Source organism: Zalophus californianus, chromosome 13 (assembly GCF_009762305.2).
Source record: "Zalophus californianus isolate mZalCal1 chromosome 13, mZalCal1.pri.v2, whole genome shotgun sequence".
Lineage (NCBI taxonomy): Eukaryota > Metazoa > Chordata > Mammalia > Carnivora > Otariidae > Zalophus > Zalophus californianus.
Genome location: NC_045607.1, coordinates 78,899,091 through 78,911,623, shown reverse-complemented (window position 1 = coordinate 78,911,623; position 12,533 = coordinate 78,899,091). Strand labels below are relative to the sequence as shown.

General features: G+C 41.1%; 1 protein-coding gene across 4 annotated transcripts in view; it reads left to right on the top strand.

Moving 5' to 3' along the window:
* The window catches only part of RORB (RAR related orphan receptor B), a 198,668-nt gene that overhangs the window by 151,156 nt on the left and 34,979 nt on the right, over positions 1-12,533 (top strand). For all 4 annotated transcript variants that reach the window (XR_003523867.2, XM_027616775.2, XM_027616773.2 and 1 more), the window contains 2 exons: positions 8,682-8,803; positions 10,284-10,416. Coding sequence is in view for 3 of the 4 variants with exons in the window: in XM_027616775.2 (XP_027472576.1) it covers positions 8,682-8,803; positions 10,284-10,416 (255 nt within the window). In the remaining variant the exon portion in view is untranslated. The remainder of the gene's footprint in view (positions 1-8,681; positions 8,804-10,283; positions 10,417-12,533) is intronic.

Here is a 12,533-nt window from a genome sequence, read left to right as displayed (position 1 = left end):
ACTTAGAGCTAGACTACTTAGAAAACACTTATTTTAAAACATTAGTCGACTAAAGGTATTATTTAAGGAATCAAGTAACTTTTTAAAATTTAGATTAAATGTTTGAAAATGTAAAAGTTACCTCCCAAGATTTCCTCTGAAGTAGTTCTTTCTAAAGGTCAGAAGTGCATTGACTAAATTTCCAAAAGGAAGAGGGGGGGATTGCTTCAGTTTAAATTTGTGGTCAATCCAAAGGTCAACAAAATCTAAATAGTAAAAGTCAATCCTGATGATGGCCCTTAGCAATTTTCATAATTAGGTTTTCATCGTTTGCGACCCGCTCATTGTCCTTCGAGTACTGTGTGGAGGCATAGTCTTTTGAAGAGAGGAGGGAAAGATTTTAATGGACTCTGGTTGCACTGCTCTTGTTTGTCCCATCTGAGACTCTTCAGTCCTCTTATGCTCTGTAACTCCGCAAGACTCCCCCTCGTGAGTCAAAACAAAGAGACATTCTCATGGAGCCCCTCAGACTCAAGTAGCCATGTTTCACACAGCCCTTGGAAGATGTCTCTCCTACCAAATCCTTCTGTAGATAGAAAATCAAAAACACTAGGACTTTAAGATGTTAAGTGACTTCCCAAAGGGCACAAAGTAAAAATCTGAAGGGGTCCATGTTGGCTTCCTCTGTCTTACAAGATAGCTCCCTTCGAACTCATTAGTTCCAGGACATCAAAGTAAGTTGATGTTTCCTGATTGTTCTGTGAAGGAGGTCTTTCACTATGAAAGTTAACTTTGAAATGTAATGTTTTCATAAAAGATTCTTTCTCAGTGTTATTAACTAGTTTGAAGAAAGGGAACTGTAATTTCCCAAAAGTTAGACATATACACTATCACAATAAAACAAAACACTTTTGATCCCAAATGGCTTTCCATTATGAAAGTATTAAGAAAGAAAGCACCCTCTTAGATGGTTAATCTGTTTTGCTGCTTTGTGATGCTTTTTTGTGTGGCTTATACTCTGCTTAGACACAAAGGCTAATACAGATTCTTTCAGTTTTTCTTTCTGCTTTACATTGTGCTTTCTTACCTTCTATTTAAAGTGTTCTTTGGGGCATTTGGGTGGCTCAGTTGGTTAAGCGACTGCCTTCAGCTCAGGTCGCTGAAGCGACCCTTCAGCCCAGGGTCCTGGGATCGAACCCCGCATCGGGCTCCCTGCTCAGTAGGGAGCCTGCTTTTCCCATACCCTCTCCCTCTGTGATCTCTCTCACTCTCTCTCAAATAAATAAAATCTTTAAAAAAAATTTTTTTAAATAAAGTACCTTACCTGAGCTTCCTAAAATTTGTAAATAGTAACCATTTTTATTAACCATCCATTCACTCAGTCTTTGCCCAGATATTATTATTACTTGTAGTAATAGTAATAGAATTTTTTCATTGTTTTTCTCTGTGTTCATATTTCATTGAACTATGTTGATCACATTTTCATCATTTTTTTATAGTTAATTACATAATCTCATATTTGGTTAATATAATTTTTCTGAAGAATTCTAAGAACATTTTGGTTCAGGTCTACATGAAGTAAACATCTATCATTTTTTGATATAATAATCAGCAATAGAATTTGTATGAAAAGGAGACCAGAAGCTATCTTAATTCACTGGTGAGGGAGTAATGGGTGGTTAGACCATGAAACTGAGCCAACAAAGGAGTTATAGACTATTTATGCTCCCCAACTCCTTCTTAAAAGAATTTGAGAAACTAAATGCTAAAAATGTATGACTTTCCTATTGAGGCTATGCATCACTAATAGGTGGCTCTTTTAAGCTTAAATGTTATTGAGGTTTTTATGCTAACAGGACAGTTCTATTTATGCCTAAAAAATAACAATCTCTAAATAGAGATTGGAAAAATCAGAAAGGTCTTGAAATTGACACTGTCCTCCCTGACAGTCACCTATTACACCCTAACCAGTGCACTTATTCCATTTAATGACAGAAAACTTACAAAACTACTAGTCTATGGTCAAAAAGACAAAAATGCGCACTTGGTTAAATGTTTCACCTTTCAACCAGTTGTTCTAATATATTATAGTTAGTGCCTCAGAGCATGGATTCTGAGGAATCTTGATACTCTGAAAACCTAATGCAGGCACTTAAAACTTGCCTTGAGCAAGTCCGTAGAGATATCATGGCATTAATTCAAAGTGAATCCCCTAAGAATTCCACTTTCACACCAGTAGTACAAACGAAACAGAGAATTGAGTGGTTCTCTAGATCCTTAAGGCAAGTGATAAATTAAAAATTCATTAATCATTTTGATTGAGGCTGAACTAAATAGTATTTTAGGGAGAATACTTCCAAGTTTAAAAGAAATCCCTTGTGGAGGAAAATGAATAGAGGGTATAGTTCACCAAGAAGAAACCATCCTTTCTTATGAAAAAAAAAAAAAAAAAAAAAAAAAGGAGGGAGAGGAGAAAGAATTAGGAAGTTCAGGTGCAAGGCCCTTCGAGTGCTATATATAGCGTGGAGTCTCAGCTTTCTCTCGCCTTGGTACAGTTGGGCCACGGGTGCTCTTGGTAATAGCATGGAAAGCAGCAGTTTTTAAAGATATACTCAACTCTCCCCGCTCCCAGGATGTGGGATTCTAATGAAACCACCTGTGTAATCCGTGTCAGAGATGCTGCAGCCTTTGGAGAGCACCATTTGCTGAAATGTCTAGTGAGAGCTAAAATAAGCCCCTTTGGTGGAAAAAACCCGCTGAGTGGTTGAAATCAGAGCTGCAGAAGGTCACTTGCTATTTTAGAAGCTGCAAGCTGGTCCTCATTTTATAGCATTACAGTTATAAACAAGAAATTGTCACCTTGTCAGTATACTTATTTCTCACCAAAATATACACACGTAGCCTTTTTTTCTACAAAGAATTAGGTAATTTGGATGATTTGTTTCCAAACTTCGCTTTACTCTGTGGATCAGTATTATGCAAAATTATTTTCCATGTATTTCTTTAAGCGTTACTTCAAAATACTATTTTTACATTATGTGATATGACTGATCTTTAAAACTCCATTTACCTTTGTGAACTTTATCATATACATTTCAACCATCTCTAAATGCCTTAAGGAAGGCTTCTTAGATTTATTCAACAGATGACAATGAAGATTGATGAGGATGGGGGAGGGGTGTGGAAGTCCTTTAAGTCTCAGAGAAGAGGGAGCCAGTTCACTTCTGAAATTATTTAGATACAGTCCATTTGGAAATGGAAGAAGGAGGTTAGTTCCAGCCCCAGGGTTCTATAATTTTTGCACACACTGTTGAGAATTACCATCAATTTTATTCTAGCTTTCCCTTCGAAAATTTAATTTTTCTCTTATTGCCCACATGGTAAGTGGATTTAAGATTACCCCTAAGAGTTCCAGGGAAGTGTGACAATTTTAACAATATTTTGGGGGTTTTTTTCCCCATCATAAATGATCAAGTATATTTGCTTTATATCAGTTATTTTCTAAGCCTCTTTATTGGGATATGATTGGCGTACAAAAAGCTATACATATCCTTTAAATATACAACTTAGTGAGTTTGGAGAAAAGTACAGTCTGTTAGCCACAATCTGTGCCATAAACATATCCCTGTATCAATTATTTTAAAGATTTCTAGGATTATTCTTATACTTGGATTGGATGTTGTTTCTGTCTCCTAAAGTTACTTAATACGAGGAGTTACAAACTTTGCTAGTCGGTTATAAGTCTTATGTTCCAACAAGCCTTCCTTCAAGAAAAGTATCAGGGTCAAAGTCCAAAAGCAAAACAGCAATTTTATCAGGAGAGGGATGTGGAGAGAAAGCGAGAGCAAGACATTGCTCATGAAATTAACAAATAGAAAATAAGGCTCATGGACTTGACATTAACCTGTAATTACACACCCAGTTTTTCTTCACAGCACCAGTGTTTGCATTTTACCTTATCATGATTGAAAAGAAACGACTAGACAGAGCATATAAGATTGTTTTTCTCATTCCTTGACATCATTTTATTAGCTATCAAAGCAGCCCCTGTACTCTTAGTGAATTGGACAAACCTCTGTCTCACTGAACGTATACCGAGTCTTAACTCCTGAGACAATGGAGCCCCGTCTTTATAGCCACTTAAGAAACTTCTAGCCTCATCCCTGCTCTCAGGAAGAACAGGGCAGGGTTCATGGACATTGCCCCTGAAGGCGGGAGACCTTCCCCTTTGTCAGCCATCTGGGCCATAGTCCCGTCGAAGCCCTCGTCCCAGCACAGTGCGGTGGGCTCCTGCTTGGACGTGTGCCATCCGCAGCCGAAGCTGGCTAAAGAATCCGATGAAAACTAGGCTCTGACCAGCAAGCGCAATCCAAGTCCGGGAAACGGATGAAGGGTGTGCGATTGCCCAGAAAGATTCCATATCCTCTGCTCTTTTACCTCAGTCTCTTTGTCTGGACTTCTCATGCCATCGGTCCCTGAAGAGGACTGAGTGTACTATTACCTTTTCTATTTTTCCAGGCAAGGACTCTTGAAAGTTCCTTTGGCTCCTAGCAGGAACTTGGCATACGGCATTCTTTGTTGCTCCCTTTGTCCCTTCTTAAATCCTTCTTCCCTTTTCACAACCGCAGACTCTCAGTGCAGGCTGACCATCTCCTCTGATGGCCGTGCATCTTTCTAATGGACAGAATGAGCCCTCAAGCACTGCTCCCAGGGGCCTGAGTCTAGCTTTACCCTGTGGTTTATTGACCCGCAGCTCGCCTTTGCATGGCAGACTCGCGGGAGAATGTGGAGAAGGGCCGCTCTGCAGCTGCTTCGCCCTCGTTGATATTCATAACTCTTATGTCAAACAGAGGTTTACCTTTTATTTCTTACCACAAGGGTGTGGGAAATAATAGTGCGCGTTCCATGCTTGACCTCAAAGCCATTGGCGAGTGCTTAGGCTTTAAGATCATCTAACACAGGACAGTATAAGCTTTCTAAAATCCTTTGTGAAATACAGCAGAAAATAGAATAGGTGGGTGGGTGGATGGATGGACGGACGGACGGACGGACGGACATTTTCAGTATTACCTTTACTAACTCAACATTGGTTGAGCACCTTCCATATTTAATGCTCTCCGTCTCTCACTGCCACACACGCTGGTCCTGGGCATCCCACTTCAGAACTGTCTTAAATCCAGAGCCGCCTCATATCTTGCTTGACTCCTTCGCACTACAGCCTGATTAATCTCACATACTCCCTCACGCCCCTTCATCTTCTTTGCCCTGGCTAAGGTCACCTTTGAAAAACAAAAACCCGACTGGGTCATTCCTGCTCCACAGCTTCCACCAGCTGCCTAACGATAAAAAATCCATATTCCTCGGCCTGGCTCACTCAGCTGTTGGGTCTCTGGTGCCAGTTTGCATCCCCGGTCTCATTTCTTCCATTTCTCTACGCACTCTATGCTGCCAGCACGACAGAGTTCTTGCCAGAAAGGACAGACCTGATTTCAAATCACCATTTGCTGGCTCTATAAAAATGGCTCTAGAGTCACTCTTTCCCTCAGTAAAAGGGAAATTGGTTGTAAAATGTAGGGCTTATAAAGAGCAGAAATTACCTAGCTCCTAACAGCTGTCCGTGTGTGCCTTTGTAAGATCATTCCCTCTACCTGAGGTGTGCCTTTCTCTTCTCCACGTGACAAACCCCTGCTCAGACCCAGACCAACAGGCTCCTTCTCTATGGTCATTTTTCTGCCTCCCCCAGACTGAGTTAGATACATTCATCTTTGGGGCTCCCACAATAACTCAAGGGCATTTAGTATGTCATGATATGGTATCTGATATGATATATGAGACTGTAAGACCCTTTGAAAAAAGACAATGTCCTTTTCAAAAAAAATCTCTACCTTAACCTGGCATATAATAGCTTTTGTTGAATGAGTATACGAAGGCACTATGCTGGCTCTGCAGTCCAGTTCTTGAAAAGCACACACACAACCTTGAAGGGTATGGAACAAACGGATCCCCACAAATAAGCACAATGCAAGTCTGAGCGGAATAAGGGCTCAGTCGGATGTAGACTGAGTGTAACAGTGGCCGACCCTTCTACCTGAGGTCACAGAGAAGCAGGGAAAACTCCGCAGGGAGTGGACCTCTGAGCTGAGTCCTAAAGCATGCGTGTGGATTTTACTTCCAATTTTGCTTCACCTGTCTGTGTATTTATTATGCCCACCTCTCCTTATGCCCTGTAGGACCCCAAGCTTTGGTGGCAGAAGGCTAGAGATTTTTTGAACCTTGGCCAGGAGTTCCCAGGAGATGGCATAAAGGGACAGATGAAGCGTTTTTCATAATGCAGTTTTGAGTGGCACTTCTAGTATTGCTTGTAAACCCCAAAGCCTGTAACTTACTGACAAATCAGCATATCTTTGAAGATGAAAACAGACTATACCAAGAAGATAAAGGTTTAAAAACTAGGAAGCCATAGAAATCTTATGTTTTCATTATATACTTACTGAGGAAGAGATACTTTTTTTTAGATTCTAAGTAATTAGACTGCCCAAGTGAAATTGAAAAATGATGAACCATGACATACCAATCTATTTTAATATGATGTATAAAGTAATTCCTGCCCTTTTTTTTTACAACATAGGAGGATATTCAATAAAATTTTGAATATAGGATTTTTTAAAGAAAGGATTTTAGAATTTGATAAGCAATGAGAGTCTAGAAATTCAGCTCAATGCTGAATCCAATAGAGCGTAACTATAATCATAATTTAGCATTTTGTAGCATCTTCTACATCTAGCACTTAATGGTTCTGATTGAAAAACTCTAATAAATATTGAAATATCTTCCTTCAGTAGCACTGGTTGCAAAATTAAATATCCCTGTTTTGTGTCCGTTGGAGACATCACATTACTTCCCTGATGACAAATTCTATAGAGTGATCACTGTGGCTAGCATTTCTTCAGTGTTTATAATGTACTAGGCAATGAGCTATACAAGATTTTTTATTCGGCAAGCTCATTGGAGGCACAAGCTTGCATGTTTTTATTCTCTACAGCACCAAACCTCAATATACTTCACGCCACAGGGGCGCCTGGGTGGCTCAGTCCTTAAGCGTCTGCCTTTGGCTCAGGTCATGATCCCAGGGTCCTGGGATCGAGCCCCACATTGAGCTCCCTGCTCGGCGGGAGGCCTGCTTCTCCCTCTCCCATTCCTCCTGCTTGTGTTCCTGCTCTCGCTATCTCTCTCTCTCTCTGTCAAATAAATAAAATCTTAAAAAATATATATATATATATATATATTTCACGCCACATATACCAGAAGTTTAGCGAGGTAAAAAGAAGGTACCTCGGCACCACTTTGGGTGTTATCCTGTAGGAATGAAATATGGCTATTTAGAACAGAAATTGCATCTGAAATTGCATAACCGGAAACACTAGAAAAATTCTATTTCTGTATGAGCCAAGAACAGTTATTAGGCAGAAAAAAGGTTTGGTCATCTTCCTTCTTCTCATCCCACCCGTGCAGAATCCCTGTGTACCTTGGTTCCCAAGATCTCACACTATTCACGTGTTCAAATGGCTGAGGGGATTTTGAGGGAACCTCCTACCTACTCTAACTTCAGGGGACTCGTTGCGGGTTTTGAAGGAGATCTGTTATGTCTGGTTCTATTGTTCAACTTCCATACCTCCAAACCCAGAATGTTCAGTATTTAAGATACAATATCTAATACAATTCATTTGAGATGAATGGCCCCAAAAGACTGATTTTGTTCCTACTGTTTTATGAATGTAATCATTTTCTCATTTTAACCTTTTTAAAGAGAAATTTCATCTTATAAAAAATTAGAAAGGAGAATATAATGGTCACTGTGACCCAACTTCAATAATTATCACCTCATGAGTCAATACTGTCTCATTTATGTTCCCTCTCCCGTTATTTATCATGTAAGATATTTATATGGTTCCAAAGTCAAATCTACAAAAATAACATCAGAGCACCTAGCTTCTACCTTGTCCTTCTCTCTTCTCTTTCCTCTGTAGAGAACTTATCTGTTTAGATTATTGTTTTATCCTCTCTTTAAAAATATAAGCCAATAGAGTTATATTTAAATTCCCCCATTCTAACATAAACAATGGGAGTCCAGTGATTTTCAAAATATTTTAAAGTCTTTGGAGTACAAATGTCAAGAGTGTTAGTGGTCTCCTAGGCCAAGAAGCAGGAAATATAGTCATTTGTATTTATTTTAAAAATAACTATTTGTACATTTTACAACTTGTAAAGCCCCAGGTTTGTGACCAAAAGGGGGAGAAAAAGGCAGCAAATTTTGATTAAAAGACTGGAAATTGAGGGGCGCCTGGGTGGCTCAGTCAGTTAAGCATCTGCCTTAAGCTCAGGTCATGATCTCAGGGTCCTGGGATCAAGTCCCACATCTGGCTCCCTGCTCAGTGGGGAGTCTGCTGCTCGCTCTGCCCTTCCCCCCACTGTGAGCTGCTCTCTCTCTCTCTCTGTCTCAAATAAATAAAATCTTAAAAAAAGAAAAACCTGAAAATTGAAAAAAAGACAATAGTTAGGAGATACATAGGTGGATAGTAGTGTTAGACATTAATACAATCGGAGTGTCTCCAAAGGGATTCCTGTAGTAAACATTAACAGCTAGTTTCTTCGCAGAGCGGGAATTTATTCATAAACCCTCAAACTGATATTCCTTCTCACAGATCGAATTGCACAGAACATCATTAAGTCCCATCTGGAGACATGTCAGTACACCATGGAGGAGCTACACCAGCTGGCGTGGCAGACCCACACCTATGAAGAAATTAAAGCGTATCAAAGCAAGGTACTCTGAGAAAATAGGAGACCATTTTTCCTGGGATTTCTCTATTTCTGGCTTTCTCAAACCTCAGCATTACTGACATTGGGGTTGGATAATTCTTTGTGTAGGGACTGTCCCGCACATCATCCCTGGTCTCTACCCACCAGATGCCACTAGCAATCCCGTCACACAGTTGTGACGATCAGATGTCTCCAGATACTGCCAAATGTTCCCTGGGAGGCAAAACTGCCCCAGTTAAAAAACACTGCCCTATTTGAGGGACCAGGGAGACTGTGCCCACATCAGATGACTTTACGACCTCTCATGATGGCTTCCAGGGGCCAGGCAAGGAAGAGAAACAATTGAGAAATTGTAGCAATAATAATAGTTGCAAATTTACACTACAAAGATATGCAATAACGCATCCTAAATGTTTTTTCTTGCCCTAAACGTCAAAGAAAAACAGGATAACTCACCTCATATTATTATTATTTATTATTACTATTATTATTATTATTACTTTGTATCCATTCGAGAAGTTTTTGAGAGAAGGAATTTGCTATTGTTATATAGTCACATTACTATCCTTTGGGATTGAGAGCCACAATTACAAGATCTACCAGTAAATGAAATTTTAAATAAAATACATAAATGTGTCTATATCTTAACATATGCAGGTCTCCTGGCTTGGTCATTCAGTAGAGCATGCTTGATCTCAGGATCGTGATCTTGATCTCGGGATCGTGAGTTTGAGTCCCACGTCGGGTCTAGAGATTATTTAAAAATAAAATTTAAAAAAATATGTAAATGAATAAATATATGATTATAACATTGATTTTTCTCCCCTGGAACAATTAAATCTTACCCGTCTTATATAAATAAGGAGACAAAAGCACAGGTATTGTTAGGATCAATAAAAAGCAGAATCCATACACTTGGATTTACGTTTCCCGTTCCAAGGAAAATAATGCAAGGATCAAAATACATTTCAGAGCTTCTAAATTACTTAAGAGAGTGATTTGATTTGAGGTCTTTCCCCGTGCAATTCTTTTTATACCAAACAGCACTCTCCGTAAGTTCTGGAAAAAGAACACAATGTAAAAATCTTACAAGTTTAGTGTTCATTTAGGTGCCCACGAACATGACCGGATCAAAGCCTGGGAACGAAATTACTGCTCCTCAGTGCGAGAGTTTGTTTTCCCAAAAATGGACTAAGAGCTTGAGTTTGTTTAGGGGAAGAGGAAGGGAAAGAGCAAAGAAACTATAAACTTCTATCTTTACATATTATTTCAATGCTTCCCTTGTTTTAGTCTCAGTACCTTGACAATTGTGGTGTATCAAGGTTCGAACAGGTCTGAAGAGTACGTTAGGAAATATTGTCCACCTCTTTTAAAGGAACTGGGTACATTCCGGCCTTGGGTAAGCACCAGTAGGGAAACCCTATTTCATGGACTCTGCACGTTGTTCTTTGCTCCATGTACATTCTGTGTCTTCTCTCCTGAAGTCCAGGGAAGCGCTGTGGCAGCAATGCGCCATCCAGATCACGCACGCTATCCAGTATGTGGTAGAGTTCGCCAAGCGGATAACGGGCTTCATGGAGCTCTGTCAGAATGATCAAATTCTCCTTCTGAAGTCAGGTAAGCAAGCAGAGGATTCATGGGGGGCCTGTTGGAGACCGGGGTGTGGTCAACCCTTCACTCAGTGTTCGTTCTGGAAAATCGTCCTTCCAATATGTAGTTCATTTTTACCACCCACACTGTCAGCCAACTCCCAGAGGAAACTCTCGGTAATAAAAATGCCCTGATACTCATTCAGTTCCCCTTTGAAGTCAAATACAATTTTGCTTATTGAAAGTAGAGCTATTAATTGCGGAGGTTCAGATACCTAGCCTGACAGGCAGTGCAAGTAATTAGTGTGTCAAGGTGGCTGAAATGCTGAGCTGGCTCTAAAACGTGCTACTTGCCTTCTGGGGGGGGGGGGGGGGCGGGAATCCAGGCTAGCAGCACGCTGCCTCTGTGGTCATTTCCCATCATTTTAATGAGGATAGCCTGCAGCCAGTATATACCCGGAGAAACTCCCTGAGCGCTAATCTTCCCCTCCCCTTCTCTCACACATGGCTCTCTGACTCACACACAGTCACTTAGGAAAGTCTGTGCGTGAGTGACTTTGCAGATGCTATTACCCAAACAGGAAACAAATTTTCTTTCTTGACCCCCACCCGCCTTTGAAAATAGAAAATAAGAACCATCATGGTGTTTGTTAACCTTCATGGACCTGGGCCATGGTATATAGACTTGTGTGTGTCATAACATACTTTATATATGTTCATGTTTACTCACGCCATCTCATGGAGTCTGGGGACATTGGTATTGTTTCCATCTTATGGGAGGACTGGAAGATTCAGAGAAGTGAAGGGCTGAATTCAGTATCACAAAGCCAGTATGTGGCAAAGCTGCCATTTGAACTTGGGCCAGGTAGAATAGTTAGAAGTTGCTGTGCTGCTTTACCACATGATTAAAGATGAAACAAACCTTGACTTGAACATGAACTTGGTCTATCAGTTATCTATTGCTGGGTACAAATGACCCTGAAGCCTCGTTCTAACGACAGTCATCACGGACTTTGCTCCCAAAACTACACTGTGAGTGGGGCTCAGCAAGCGATGGCTTGTCTTTTGCTCCACGTGGGGATCACTGAGGTGACTTGACTGAGGACAGCAGGATCCCCTCACATGGCTGGCAGTGTGTGCTGGTTGAGTCCCGAGTTCAGCCAAGGGTCTGGGCAGCAGCCCAGCTCCTATCCATGCATGTCAGCCTCTCCACAGCCTCTCATAGCATGCTTGCTAGGTTTCAAAAGCTAGCACTCCAAGAGAACAAGGCCAGAGTGCAGAGCATTCTCCTGGCTTAGCTGTGTTACTTCTATGCCTCCCTATTAGTCAAGGCAGCATGATGGCGCACCTGGACTCTAGGGTAGGAGATGTGGATCCTCCCCCCCCTTTTTTTTTCCAAAGATTTTATTTATTTGAGAGAGAGAGAATGAGAGATAGAGAGCACAAGAGGAAAGAGGGTCAGAGGGAGAAGCAGACTCCCCGCTGGGCAGGGAGCCTGATGCGGGACTCGATCCCGGGACTCCAGGACCGTGACCTGAGCCGAAGGCAGTCGCTTAACCAACTGAGCCACCCAGGCGCCCCTAGATCCTCCTTCTTGATGAGGGAGTGGTAAGGCTCTTGAAAAGCATGTGGGATGAAAGATCCTTTTTTTTTTAATTCTTTTTTTTTAATATTTTATTTATTTATTCATGAGAGACGGAGGGAGAGAGAGAGGGAGAGAGAAGCAGGCTCCCAAGGAGCAGGGAGCCTGATGCAGGACTCGATCCCAGGACCCTGGGATCATGACCTGAGCCGAAGGCAGATGCTTAACCATCTGAGCCACCCAGGTGCCCTGGAAGATACTTTTGTGACTCTCTCTGGGGAAAAAAAAAAAAAAATCTGCCATATTTGATACGTGCCCTTGAGCTCACCTCTCTAGATGGCAGTTCCCTCATTTGCAAAATAAAATGAAGGAGTAGAAATGATGGATTCCAAACTTACAATTGCATTGGCAGCATCGGAGGAGCTTACTGACTGTTCTGAATCGTAGGCATCATCCGAAGCCCATGGATCGGAATCTTCTAGAAGGGAACCCAGGTCACTGTATTTCTAAGTCTCAGATACAACCAGTCCATAGATTGCCACTGGAGAACCACTGTGCCATAT